Genomic DNA, 13888 nt, shown 5'->3' with positions numbered 1-13888 from the left:
GTGATCCGCCCGTCTCGGCCTCCCAAAGTGCTGGGATTACAGGCTTGAGCCACCGCGCCCGGCCTACCCAGCTAATTTTTATATTTTTAGTAAAGATGGGGTTTTGCCATGTTGGCCAGGCTGGTCTCGAACTCCTGACCTCAAGTGATCTGCCTGCCTCGGCCTCCCAAAGTGCTGGGATTACAGGCGTGAGTCACCACGCCCGGCCTGTGGTGACTTGCAGCTTGGCTGTCTCAATACTTTGGAGTAAGACACTAAAGAGTTGGCTGCTCTGTTTGTTCGGGGCAGGTGGATTTGGGACTGGATCTGTCACTCCTCGGGACGATCTGTGAACAGTGATGAGTGACAGTACCAAGAACCAAGGACCAAGAAAGCGCTATTGAAAGCAGAGTACTGAGGACCAAGCTTATTGGCTGTGGGGCTTCACTGCAGAGTGATCAAGTAGGAACCTGGTCCTTTAGGGAAGACTCCCCCAACAACTGGAAGAATCTGGAGGTCTTTTCTCCAGGACCAATTTAGGAATGAGGGCTGAGGTTCTATCCTTCAGTCTGCAGACTTTTACTTCATTCCACAGAATAAACTGCTGGTCCTCTGTAGGTGGCTGGAATTTGCCTGGCTTTAAGCGGGGATGGGTAAGTAACTTGGGTGTTTCATCTCAGCTTACACATTCTCCTAGCAGCCCCTGCTTTCAGCCCTGCTCTTCCCCTTGCCGCCTTCAGCCCTCCAATCCCCGAGCTTTTACAGACTCCAAATGGCCTTTGGTTTCAGTTGTTCTCTGCCGTGTCAGTGATCACTCCTTGACCTGTTTCTCACTTTCCAAAAAGGTGTTAATATCTTGTCTCCTGTTGTTTCCTCTTTTCTTTGTCCTTGTAGGTTTACATTTTTAATTCCTTACTGTCATTTTGAGGGAAAATCAGGAAGGACTGGAGATAAAATCTGTGTTCAATCCACCCTATAGAACCAGAACTCCCTCCAACTACAGTTTTTTTTTTTTTTCTTTTAGGCAGAGTCTTGCTCTGTCTACCAGGCTGGAGTGCAGTGGTGTGATCTCACCTCACTGCAACCTCCACCTCCGGAGTTCAGGTGATTCTCCTGCCTCAGCCTACCAAGTAGCTGGGATTACAGGCTCCCGCCACCATGCCCAGCCAATTTTTGTATTTTTAGTAGAGACGGAGATTTGCCATGTTGGCCAGGCTGGTTCTCAAACTCTTGACCTCAGGTGATCCACCCGCCTTCGCCTCCTAAACTGCTAGGATTACAGGTGTGAGACACCGTGCCCAGCCTTCAAGGGCGAATTAAATAGCCCCGTTTCAGACTTTATGCAGGACCTCCCTGCAGCAGTGCGGGCTTCCCCCATCTCTTGGAAACTACTCTTTCCTGATCTCCTGGTTTGTTGGCAAGCATTCCTTGCTGTCTCCTTATCTTCCTTCTAGTTCACCCTGCGGACATGGGCCCCAGCCCCCAAGTTCTGACCTTGGTCCTCGGTGCTCTCTCTCATCATTGTTCACAGACTGTCCTGAGGAGTCACAATTCCAGATCAACAGCTCACATCACCTCCTGAGCCTCGGCCCCTACTTCCTGCTGCCTCTCAGATGGCGTCACCATCTGTCTGAAGCCACCTCATATTCAATACCTCTCAAACTAAGATCCTTCAGTCCCTGCCAGGACCAGCCCCTCCTTTGGCCTTGCCTGCCTCTGCCAAGGGCATCACCATTCTCCCAGCTACCCTGACACCTGTGGGGACCTAGGTCCTCTTGATTCTTGATGGAAGCATAGTAGCTGAACAAAGAGGTGTTTGAGACTTGGCAGGGAAAGGTTAAGCACCTTGGCCAAGGCCACATAGCTTAAAAGAACTTACACTTGGCTGGGCGCAGTGGCTCACACCTGTAATCCCAGCACTTTGGGAGGCTGAGGTGGGCAGATCACGAGGTCAGGAGTTCGAGACCAGCCTGGCCAACATGGTGAAACCCTGTCTCTACTAAAAACATAAGAATTAGCTGGGCGTGGTGGCAGGCACCTGTAATCCCAGCTACTCGGGAGGCTGAGGCAGGAGAGTCGTTTGAACCCAGGAGGCAGTGGTTGCAGTGAGCCGAGATCGTGTCACTGCAATCCAGCCTGGTGACAGAGGGAGACTCTGTCTCAAAAAAAAAAACAAAAAGAAGTCACACTTAAGCTGTGTGATCTTGGCCAAGGTACTTAACCTCTCCCCTCTCTGGGCCTTGGTTTCTTTAAGGGTAAATCGGGATGATAATATCTCTTACCTGGTTCCTCCCACCTGGCCCCTTGGCCAGATCCTCACCTCTTCATGAGTAATTGCCATGGACTTCTGGTCTCTTCCCTTCAGATTCCCTGGGGGCCCAGATCTTGTGTGGTCTTCCCCTTCCTTTCTGGCCATGCCATCACAGTCTCTTTGCTGATTCCCCTGCCTGGTGTGAGAGGGTCCCGGAGCTCAGTCCTTTCCTCTTCTCTGCCTCCTTCCTATCTGCACTCACCCTCTTGGCAATCCCATGCAGTCTCATATGATGTACCATCTATATGCCAATGACTTTCAAGTCTATCTCTCCAGTTCATTGCTCCCCAAATCTCCAGCTCCACATCTAACTGCTGACTTGACATCTTCACTCCATACTTCCTACAATAGCCTGCAAGGACCTGCACAATGTCCCTTCCCCCAACCCATGACCCTCTCCCTGCCTTTTCTGTTTCACTCCAGCCACTGGCCTCCTTGCCGTTTCTGAATGCACTTGCTGCTCCTGTCTCAGGGCCTTTGTGCTTGCTTTTCTCTCTCCCTGGAACATTCCTCCCCCAGACATCCTTAAATCTTTCTTTCTCAACGAAGCCTACCCTGACCATCCTGTTTAATACTGCCACCTGTGTCCCACCCTTGTATTCCCAATTCTCCCACCCTTCTCTGCTTTTTCTTTTCTCTATAGCACCTATCACCTTTTGACGTGATATATAATTTACTAATTTATTATATTTTCTCTCATCTTTTCCTTTATTTGTAAGCTCTTTGAAGGGAAGAACCTTTATTTTATTTATGTATGTGTCCTAGACCAGGTACATTGCCCAGTGCTTTGAGAGGCCAAAGCAGGAGCATCACTTGAGGCCAGGAGTTTGAGACCAGCCTGGGCAACATAGCAAGACCCCGTCTCTACAAAAATTTAAAAAATTAGCCTGGTCTGGTGACAGGCACCTGTAGTCCCAGTTACGTGGAGGCTGAGGTGGGAGGATCTCTTGAGCCCAGGAGTTTGAGGCTGCAGTGAGCCATGATTATGCCACTGCACTCCAGCCTGAGCAACAGAGCAAGACCTGGACTCTTAAAAAAAAAAAAAAAATATATATATATATATATACACACACACACACACACACATGCACACACACACACATGTTTATTGAATAAATGAATGAAAGAAAGAATAATAGTATTATTACATCCCTCTAAACTTTCAATAGCTGCTTACTGCCTAGAAGGCAAAGTTCAAACATTTTACTATGGCATTGAAAGTCCACAGCTGGCCTTGAAATATCTGGCTCTGTGAACTGTTGAATCATCTATATGCTTGAATTCTGAGTTCTCCTGTCTCTTTTTTTTTTTTTTGATGGAGTCTTGCTCTGTTGCCCAGGCTGCAGTGCAGTGGCACGATCTCGGCTCACTGCAACCTCTGCCTCCCATGTTCAAGTGATTCTTGTGCCTCAGCCTCCTGAGTAGCTGGGATTACAGGCACGTACCACTACACCTGGTTAATTTTTGTTTTTTGGTTTTTTTTTTTTGAGGCTGAGTCTCGCTCTGTCACCCAGTCTGGAGTGCAGTGGTGCGACCTTGGCTCACTGCAACCTCGCCTCCAGGGTTCAAGTGATTCTCCCACCTCAGCCTCCTGGGTAGCTGGAATTACAGACACACACCCTACGCCAGGCTAATTTTTTGTTTTTGTTTTGTTTTTGAGATGGAGTCTCACTCTGTCACCCCGGCTGGAGTGCAGTGGCACAATCTCGGCTGTCTGCAACCTCCACCTCTGGGGTTCAAGCAATTCTCCTGCCTCAGCCTGCCAGGTAGCTGGGACCACAGGTGCACACTACCAGCTAAATTTTGTATTATTAGTAGAGACGGGGTTTCACCATGTTGGCCAGGCTGGTCTGGAACTCCTGACCTCAAGAGATCCACCAGCCTCAGCCTCCCAAAGTGCTAGGATTACAGGGGTGAGCCACCGTGACTGGCCAAGTTCTAGCATCTTAAGAAAACAACTCATGGAAGGGTAGTGATCTGCACACCCTGCTTCCTTTCCCAACCTGCCTTCCCTTCTTTTTTTTTGGAAACAGAATCTGTCTCTGTTGCCTAGGCTGGAGTTCAGTGGTGCGATCTCAGCTCACTGCAACCTCCGCCTCCCGGGTTCAAGTGATTCTCCTGCCTCAGCCTGCTGAGTAGCTGGGATTACAGGCATGCATCACCACATCTGGCTAATTTTTGTATTTTTAGTGAGACAGGGTTTAACCATGTTGGTCAGGCTGGTCTTGAACTCCTGACCTTGTGATCTGCCTACCTCAGACTCCCAAACTGCTGGGATTACAGGCATGAGCCACTGTGCCCAGCCCACCTTCCCTTCTTAATCCCATCTGGGGCAGCCCTCTGCCCTCCAGTGCCCCTGCCCACCTGTGAGATGGCTCTTCCCAAAATACTGCTTTGTGCCCCTTGCCTCATGCCCACAAACCTGCAATGACTCCTGCTGCTCATAAAGTCACATCCTAGCACCCAACCTGGCCCTCAAGACCCCCTCATGGCATCTCCTCCCACCTCCTTTCCCACTGCTCCCTTCCCCCACAGCCAACTCACTTCATCCTAAATCTGCTCTGAGATTCTTGCTCCTACCCCTTTGCTCAACCTAGTCCCTCTTTTTACCACTTGTCAAAATCCTAACCTAACCACTCCAGGGAGGGGTGGCGGGCCTGGCTGAAAACCCACCTTCTTCATGTTGAGCACCCTTCCTCCTAGAGAGATCCCCTTCCCTGGAGCATCACTCTCGCCGGTGCTTGCTGAGGGCCTTGGTGAGTCAGGCAGCGGGCTGGGTTCTGTGGATACGGTGGCACATTGGGCAGACCTATCCCAGCTCTGTGGAGCATGTAGTCAGGGACATGCTGCCTGGGGGCATTTCACTGAAGGCCCAGGTGGGCAGAAGGTGTACCATGTACATCTTGTTTTCTAGAGTCCTATTCAGTATTCAGTGGTTGCTCAAACAGTGTGAGCCAAGGACCCACCTACTCTTGCCGAGTCTCTGACATGCTGGCCCAGGGCTGGAATCTGGGTCACAGGATACACCTCTAGGCCTGGTCAGGTACCCCAGTTAGTTGCCATCCAGAGAGCCTGTCCCAAAGCTGCTTTGAACCTAGATCTTCAGGTCTCTGGGCCTGGAGTGTACATGCCATTTCTCTGGGCCCAGCCCGAGCCTCACCTACACAGGGCCTCTCTGGGGCACCCCAGCCTCTGACCTTTCCTTGCTTTTCCCTGACAGCCAGTTAGGTGAGGGAAATAAAGACCCCTAATGTTTCCCTGGCATTTTATTACTGCACTTACCTAGTTGTTATCTGGATACTGTCTCAGAACAACTTCCACAGGCGTATAGGAGGGGCACTGTTAGGCCCAGTGTACAGAAGAGAAACTACACCCACTTTGTCAACAAAGTTCACACACAGTGTGTGGCCGGGACAGGCACCCAGGCTTTAGGATGCCACACAGGGCCGTTGACTCACAAGGGAGTGTGCATGTTGAGGACAGGAGCCCCGGCACGGGGACACGGTGGGAATCGCTGTGTGTGCGTGCAGGCCGGTGGCATGGCTCTGTGAGGCAGGCGGGGAGCGGCCACAGGAAGAACCCAACCCCGATGTGGAGGATGCAGGATGACTTCTGCCACCTTTGAGCCATGCGACAGTTGGTGAGCCCCTTCGTGCCCTTGAACCTCAGTCTCCACCCGTGAGTAATCGGAGTAATGACGGCATCCGGTCACCTCCCCATAGTGGGGAGAAGGTGGGGAGAATGAACAGCAAAGCACCTCGATGGCAACGAGACAACACTCAGGGAAGCGGGGAATGGAGCCTCCAGCCGTCGGGCCCGTGTTTCAGTTTCACAGACACCTGCTCTGTGGCAACAACCAGGGCTGTGAGAACTGGGTGGCAGCTTTGACCCTCAAGGGCATCCAGTCTGGGCTCCTTTCCTTGAGATAAGCATGTCCTGGCTGGGCAGAGCACTCCCCAGAGGCAGGGGCACCTGCCCACACAGGCCCTCTCCCCTGACTCCCTATTTGGTTCACTCCAGACCCCGAGCCAGGACATCTATGGGACATGCCATACACAACACGTCCAGAACTGAACTCTTGGCCATCCTCGCCTCTCTAGCCTGCCTGGCCCGGGGATGGCAGCCCCTTCCTCCTGTCTCCCTTACTAGGCCAGAATCCTTGCCGTTGCCCCTGATTCTTCTCTTTCTCTCACATCCCACATCCAGTCTCTCAGCAAACCCTGTCCACTGTACCTTCAAATTACAGGTTGAATGACATGACAGTGCCACATTCAACTGTTCTTTTTTTTTTTTTCCACTGTAGCCTTGACCTCTTCGGCTGAAGCGATCCTCCTGCCTTAGGCTCCTGAGTAGCTGGGACTACAGGCATGTGCCACCATGCCCAGCTAATTTTTTATTTTTTTGCAGAGATGGGGTCCCACTATGTTGCCCAGACTGGTCTCGAACTTCTGGGCTCAAGTGATCCTCCTGTTTCGGCCTCTCAAAGTGCTGGGATTATAGGCATGAGCCACCGCACTTGGCCTTCACCTTGTGCACCCTGATAGACCCAGAATCGACCGCATCTCCCCACCTCTCCTCTCTGGCTGCAGCAGCCCCACTGGCTGCCAGGTTGCTTCTCAAACCCTCCAGGCCTACTTCTGCCAGGGGCAACAGCCCTATCCCTGGATATCCCCATGTCTCATGCCCTCATCACCTGTGAGTTTTTGCACAGATCTCACCTTCTCCTGGACCTTACTAATCAAAACTATAACTCACTACCCAACCCCCAACCTGTCCCTGCTCCCCATTCCTCTTAGCCTGTTCTATTTTCCCATAGCCCTTAGCCACCTTCTACCATACTATATATGTGAGTCATTTATTTTATAATCTTTGAAATTGTTTTATAGAGATGGGGTCTCACTTTGTTGCCCAGGTTGGTCTGGGACTCCTGGGGTTAAGTGAGCCTCCTGCTTCGGCCTCCCAAAGTGCTGGGATTACAGGCATGAGCCACCACACCTGGCCTTTATGACATTTATTGTTTTACTGCCTCTTTCCGCTAGAGTATATGCTCCACGAAGACAGATTCTTTAGCTCTGTATTCTGCAGTTGATGGTATTTCCTGCTGTTTAGAGCAGTGCCTGGCACAGAGAAGGTACTCAATAACCATCTATTGAACAAAAGAATAAATAAACAAATGAATAGATAAATGGAGGGAGCCAACTCCAGCCCCAGCCTCTGCAGCTTCATGTCCAGGAACACAGCGTGTTCTCTCCCTGGTACCAACGCCACAGTTCTTGGCACCCAGGAGGGTCTCCAACTCAAAGTTATATGTAAAATGAAGGTAAGGACAGGGCCAGTGAAGGTTATTCCCTGGACCCCATCACACTCCCTGAATCCCTGCCGGGCGGGATGGACGATCCCTTCTCAAGGCTCTCCTCTCATTCCCACTCTGAAGAGCACTGCTGGGAAGTGAGAGCTGAGCCCACAGCCCCCTCCCCCGCCATCACCCACACAGTTTCCACAGCAACAACAGCTTCCTCAATAAAGCGATTAAACAGCTGGATGGGGCTGATAAGGGGAAAGGTCCCGCGTCCAGAATGGACCACGTGGCAGAGGCCTCCCTCATGGCAGACTTCAAGGTCATCGAAACTGAAATCACTGCGGACTCATACAGGCGGTAGGTGGGGGTGAGGACACTGGGGCCCTCTGCCCCAGCTTTGCCAGGGACTTCCCAAGCCCTGGGGGCCCCAGGCCTGTTGACAGGCTCTGTCATGAGAAGAGTCATTACTTCCTTATTCCTGTGTGGTAGTAGAGGGGGAAGCCACCACTGCAGGACTGCTCCTGAAGTCCCAGACAGGGAACAGATGGACGGACAAGACCATTGACTCAGCAGCAATGAAGTCATGGAGAGAGCAAGGACACGCTCTGATCCCCACTCACTCTCACTCAGCCTTTGGAAGGCCTGGGGGCAGGGGTCAAAAACTGCCTGTGCTGTAATCCCAGCACTTTGGGAGGTGGAAGTGGATGGGTCCCCTGAGGTCAGGAGTTTGAGACCAGCCTGGCCAACATGGTGAAAGCCTGTCTCTAGTAAAAATATAAAAAGATGATCTGGGCGTGGTGGCACATGCCTGTAATTCCAGCTACTCAGGAGACTGAGGCAGGATAATTGCTTGAACCTGGGAGGCACAGGTTGCAGTGAGCTGAGATCATGCCACTGTACTCCAGCCAGGGTGACAGAGCCAGACTCCTTTTCAAAAACAAAACACAACAAAACAAATGAAAACTGGTTGTGCTGCGCCTGCTGGCCCCCATGCAGGGATGGCTCACAGGCTCAACTGGCCAATCTGCTTCTGGAAGGGGCTTTGGTTCACTGAGCTCCTACTGTGGGCCAGGATGATCATTTCACGCTCATGGCAGCTGACATCCAGGGCTGATGCTGGAATTAGACCCAGGAAGTCTCGTTCCAGGTCCTAGCTCCTTCACACGGGATTACAGTCTTTCCTGTACACCTGGTAGGATTCCAGCATGGTATCCCACCCTGGGGATAGAACATTTGCACCCAGATCACCTTTCAGTCATGCAGCCCATTCTCATATCACCTGCTTTGCGCAATTCTTCTCACAGAGCTGAGGGGGCAGAGTGGCTAACATGTGGGTAGTGGCCTAGATGGGGTTCTGGGAGTCCCTGGCTAGAAACCAGAATATCCAGTTAGGAGAAATCTGTCTGGGCGCGGTGGCTCACGCCTGTAATCCCAGCAATTTAGGAAGCTGAGGTGGGCAGATGACTTGAGGTTAGGAGTTCGAAACCAGCCTACCCATCATGGTGAAACCCTGTCTCTACTAAAAATAGAAAAATTAGCCGGGCATGGTGGTATGCACCTGTAATCCCAGCTACCTGGGAGGCTGAGGCAGGAGAATTGCTTGAACCCAGGAGGTGGAGGTTGCAGTGAGCCGAGATTGTGCTACTGCACTCCAGCCTGGGTGACAGAGCGAGACTCCATCTCAAAAAAAAAAAGGAGAAATCCAAGCCTAGAGTTAGGCTCTCATTCGCTCTCCCATCCTGTCCCCTGCCAGCCCCACCGACTGCACCCCAGTGCTAGAAACAGAAACAACTTCAGATCGGGGAGGGGAGGGGCCCAGCCACCCCAGCAATGGCACACCAGTTCTCATTTCACCCTCAACTCCCCAGGGATCCTGCCCCAATGCGGAGGACTGAACACAGTCTGGGTGCTCTGGTCCTACCTCCAAGGTGGCTCAGCTGGTCGTCCCTGCCAGGACCTTCCTCCCTGGAAGCTTGCCCAGTGTTTCAAGACCATTTCCCTGTCTAGGGGGGCCACAGGCAGGCTTGGCAAAACTCCCTCTTGAATGCCATTTCCCTGACTCACTTTCTTCCCCATATCTCTGGCCCTTAGAGACCCAGGCCCAGGTGACGTGGGGGAACAGCAGGATTGAGGAGAAGCCAGCCTGGGGTCACAAGCAATGAAACACCATAGCCAGAAGCCAAGAGCTCGGAGGTCGAAGCCACCCAGCATGGGGTTCGCGTGTAGCAGCTAAGATGGAGGAAAGCAGCCCCGGGAGCCCTGGCCTTGCAGGGAGGACTGGGTTCCTGAGGGGAGGGTGAGCTATGGTGTCTGCTAAGTGGAGGAGTGTCTACCTCCCACTCAGCTTCCCCATGGATGTGCAGGTCACTGTCTTCATTTGAGAGTCAAAATACATTGGCATAGGAGCCTTGCCCATTACTCATACATTTTGGTGGTTGCCTACTAGAAGGCAGAGGAGACCCTGATACCCAGGAGCTCTAAACTTTGAAGGGCCTTAATCATGCATGACCTTGGCCCCCAAGCCCAAGGCTCATCCTTCCAAAATGGGCAACTCCAGACCTGAAGTAGGCCCCAGAGCCCACCTCAGTTCTGCTGGAGCCCAGAGGAGGTGAGTCATTTGCCCAAAGTCACACAGCTGGTGAATAGCAGAATTGGGGCTAGCTAAAACAGAGCAGGAGACACAGGGAGCTGAGCCTCCAAGGGACCAGGGATCTGCCCCTCCCTAGGGTGGGTAAACAGCTAAGGGAACAATGAGGTCGCCTTCCCTATGTGGGCCTGACCAAGGGGAGACCCATAGGTCTCTACCAAGCACTGCTTCTAAGTAAGCTCCATATGTAGAGCAGGAAGAGACCTAGGGAAGGAGTCATCCAGAAATCTCAGAGGAGGAACTAATGAATCCCCACTGGCCACATCTTCCCTCTTCCCAGTCACAGACTCTCAGGACCCCACCTTCTTTCCTGGCTTGAATCCTCTCTCCAGCATCCCCACCAAGCAGTCGCTAACCATGTCCTTACATACTCCCCAGTGACGGGGAGCTCACTACTTCTCAGGCAGTCCGTGCCATCTTTGGATGGCTTTCATGGTCAGGATCTTCAGTTTTCTGAGCTTTCTGGGGCCGTCAGATCAAGGCTAATTCTGCCTGTTTGCCTGGGGGGGTAAATAGCTCCAGGCCCTTCCTCCACATACTCCCTTCACCACCCAGGTGCTCCCCAACCTGATTCAGAACAGAGAGGAATCCTGCAGGCAGAGACCAGCACAGCAGAGCAAAGGGACCCCACCTCCTCCCTTGTTCTGAGACACCTCTGGCCTCCTGAGTAGTGAGGTGGTTTAATTACACAGTTCACTCTTTTGGAATTTATTTCCACAGAAACTCCCAAGGCACATTCGGGGAAGTTGGTAACCTGCTTCAAAGTCGATATAGGTGAGAAAGAGAGGGATTCATACAAATCATTCACCTGGCAGCTGGTGTGTGAGTACACAGATGTGTATACATATGTCCCAAGGGCATGGTCCTCTCCAGTCTCCTACCCTCAAATTGAGCCAGGAACAGCCCCCAGCTCCCCAGCAAACAGCTGAAATGGGGGCCACTGGCCCAACAGCCCTGCCAGCTCTTTCCCTGCAGGTCTTCCCATGTCTGACATTCCTTTCTAACCCCATGTTTCTTTCTCCTCCCTCTTCTGGGGAATGTCAGGACTTGCCACCCATAGAAAGCTTCTTAGTTCTTAAAATCATTCCACATTCCCTATCTCATTTGATCAGAAAAATCTTGTGAGGTGGGTAGGGGGTGGGTTAATTCCCATTCCACTGGCGGGAGAGACTGAGGCTATAAGGATAAGCTACTGAGCATCTTGGTAGATTAAACGAGCAGCCCAGAGGGGCCTGAACACCCCACCCCCTCCTTGCATTTTCACTCCGGGTTCAAGTACTTCCGGGCTGCCCTGAACCACTTCTCACAAAGTGGGTCACCCACAGGCCCCTAAGGTAAAGGTTCAGAGGGAGTTATGCCTGAACAATATGCCATGCAAATGAGATGCAACACAGCACATCATAAATGAACAGCCCCGAACTCCAGGCCTTTTTTGAAACTGGACTGTGGCAGAGGTTCCAGCTTCCAGTGTGGACTCTCCTTTCAGCTGTGCAAACCCTGTCACTCCCTCAGAGGTAGAGCTGGGAGCCTCCCTTCTCTCTCCACACTCCTCCCCCCAGTCACCAGCCACACTGGGTGTGACCTAGAACAGGTTTCAGGAGCCAGAAGAGAATGTGAAAGATGTTTAGAGATTGGGGTGGGAAGAGGGGTGGTCAGTTTGCCATTTAAGGTATCCAAGCAGAGATCTCACGAGGGCTTCATAATGTAGATGAACGGACTCCCACGGAGCCTGCATCTTCAGAGGAGGTGTGTATAGCTCATGAGCATCAGGGAGAAGTGCAGGGACCAGAGGGCCCAGAGGCTCAAAGGCGCACAGTCAGGCAATGGCAAAGGCTGTAACCACAGCCCCGGGGTCCTGTTTCCCAGCCCCGCACTCTGTCTTTGATTGTCCTGGGATCTTCACTCCCTTGGCCTCAGTTTCCCCAGCTCTACCCTGAGGGATTGGACTCACTGCTTCAAACTCACAAGCTCCCACTTTCTTAGATTCCACAATGCCATGTTAAGGTAGAGCCAGAGGATGTCTGAACATGGGACAAAAAGGGAGTCCTGAATTTCCCAACTCCGGGTTCCAGGAGACCTGTCTCTGTGGAGTCCTAAGCTCTCAGGGTTCAGGTGGCTACCCAGGAACAATGAGCCCTTGTGCCTGAAGTTTGGGCACAACTACCCTCTTGATTTTCTGCTTGGCATTCCAGGTGCCACAAACCTGCCATGGCCATACCAGCCTGGCCCCATGGGCAGTCAAAGGAAGTGTGCCCGTGAGGCAAAGGCACAACCTCTGGACCTTGGCGGCAAGTGGCCTGTCAATGCTGAATAATAGATGAAGTTCCTGTGGGACTGGGAAAGAAGGGCAGTGGCAGAGAAGTTGCACCATCTCGGATTAACCTTTGGGTCACCCACAGAAAAAGAGAGAATCCCAAAGATGCCTTTTTACAGTCTTTTTTTTAACCTCCATTGCCCCAAGTTTCAAAAAATCCATATAACGCCTTCAGCCCATCCTAAACACAGCCCAAGAGCAGGCGTCCAGAGTTATACACCTATGCACACATCAGCACAGCACGAACTCTTGGGTAACACCTCACGTGCCTGTGTGTGTGCGTACACACACACACACACACACACACACACAGGGCACATACGTACAAATACTTAAAATAGGAAAAAGACTTAGAGATTGGGATTCACAGGCCCTGGACACCCCTTGAATGACCACAGAGAAGCCCCTTTAATCTGAGCTCCCTCTGTAAAACGGAGACCACATGATCACTTGCCTCATAGAGGCAAGTAGGTTTGAAAGCTGGTAAGAAAGCTCCTGGGCTGTATGCACTTAACTCACCTGAACTGTGCTGGAGGCTGGAGTCAGCAGGCTGAAAAGCAGCCTGTCTTAGAAAGGGATTTGGAATGAGAGTCACAAAAAGCCTGATTTTCTTTTCTTTTCTTATTTATTTATTTTTTTATAGACAGGGTCTGGCTCTTTCGCCCAGGCCACAGTGCAGTGGTGTGATCACAGCTCACTGTAATCTAAAACTCCTGGGCTGAAGTGATCCTCCCACTTCTGCCTCCCAAAGGGTGGGATTACAGGCGTGAACCACTGCACCTGGCCTCTAGCCTGTTTTTCTATCCCAGCTCTGCCTTCATTGAACTGGGTAACTTCGCGCAAGTCTCTTCCTCTCTCTGGACCTCCCTTTCTCCATCTGTAAACGAAGGGAGTTGGACTACATGAATCTGACACCCTGTACCTGTCTCCAGACCGGGGTCTGCTTCTCCCTTCTGAGTCCGGGGTGGTGAGGATGGCCTGCTCTCAGACCTCAGCCTTACCCAGAGAAAATAAAGTGGCAGGAAACCTTCCTAAGAAGGGTGGGACGCTGCACAGCCAGCCTCCCAAAACACCTGGTTGAGCAGGTGCTCTGGATGCCCTGGGGCATCCAGGTGGGCAACCGAGTCCTACTGGGGCAGATGCTGAGGGAGGACCCTCCACCACGAACGCGCGGCTGATTGCGAAACGCCCGTTCCTCATCCGACAGAGGGGCTGGGGTGGAGCCGACTCACCCAGCCACGCACTGTGCCTCACTTTCCCGGGCTCCTCAGTGCTGCAGCCGGGAAGGGAAGAGCAGGGCAGGTCCCGGACCCTGCGTGGGACCCAGCGCCGGGCGGC

The 13888-nt window shown here is 52.2% G+C and overlaps 1 protein-coding gene across 1 annotated transcript in view; it reads right to left on the bottom strand.

Moving 5' to 3' along the window:
• Positions 1 to 5020, bottom strand: part of ABCC3 (ATP-binding cassette, sub-family C (CFTR/MRP), member 3) — a 47923-nt gene extending 42903 nt beyond the window's left edge. Inside the window, exon 1 of the mRNA XM_011959969.1 lies at positions 4964 to 5020. Within this exon, the coding sequence (XP_011815359.1) occupies positions 4964 to 4972 (9 nt within the window). The 5' untranslated portion in view covers positions 4973 to 5020. The remainder of the gene's footprint in view (positions 1 to 4963) is intronic.
• Positions 5021 to 13888: the final 8868 nt, after the last annotated feature.

This window comes from Colobus angolensis, unplaced genomic scaffold (assembly GCF_000951035.1).
Source record: "Colobus angolensis palliatus isolate OR3802 unplaced genomic scaffold, Cang.pa_1.0 Scaffold50, whole genome shotgun sequence".
Lineage (NCBI taxonomy): Eukaryota > Metazoa > Chordata > Mammalia > Primates > Cercopithecidae > Colobus > Colobus angolensis.
Note: the sequence above shows the minus strand (reverse complement) of the source record. Positions and strands in the feature narration are given on the sequence as shown.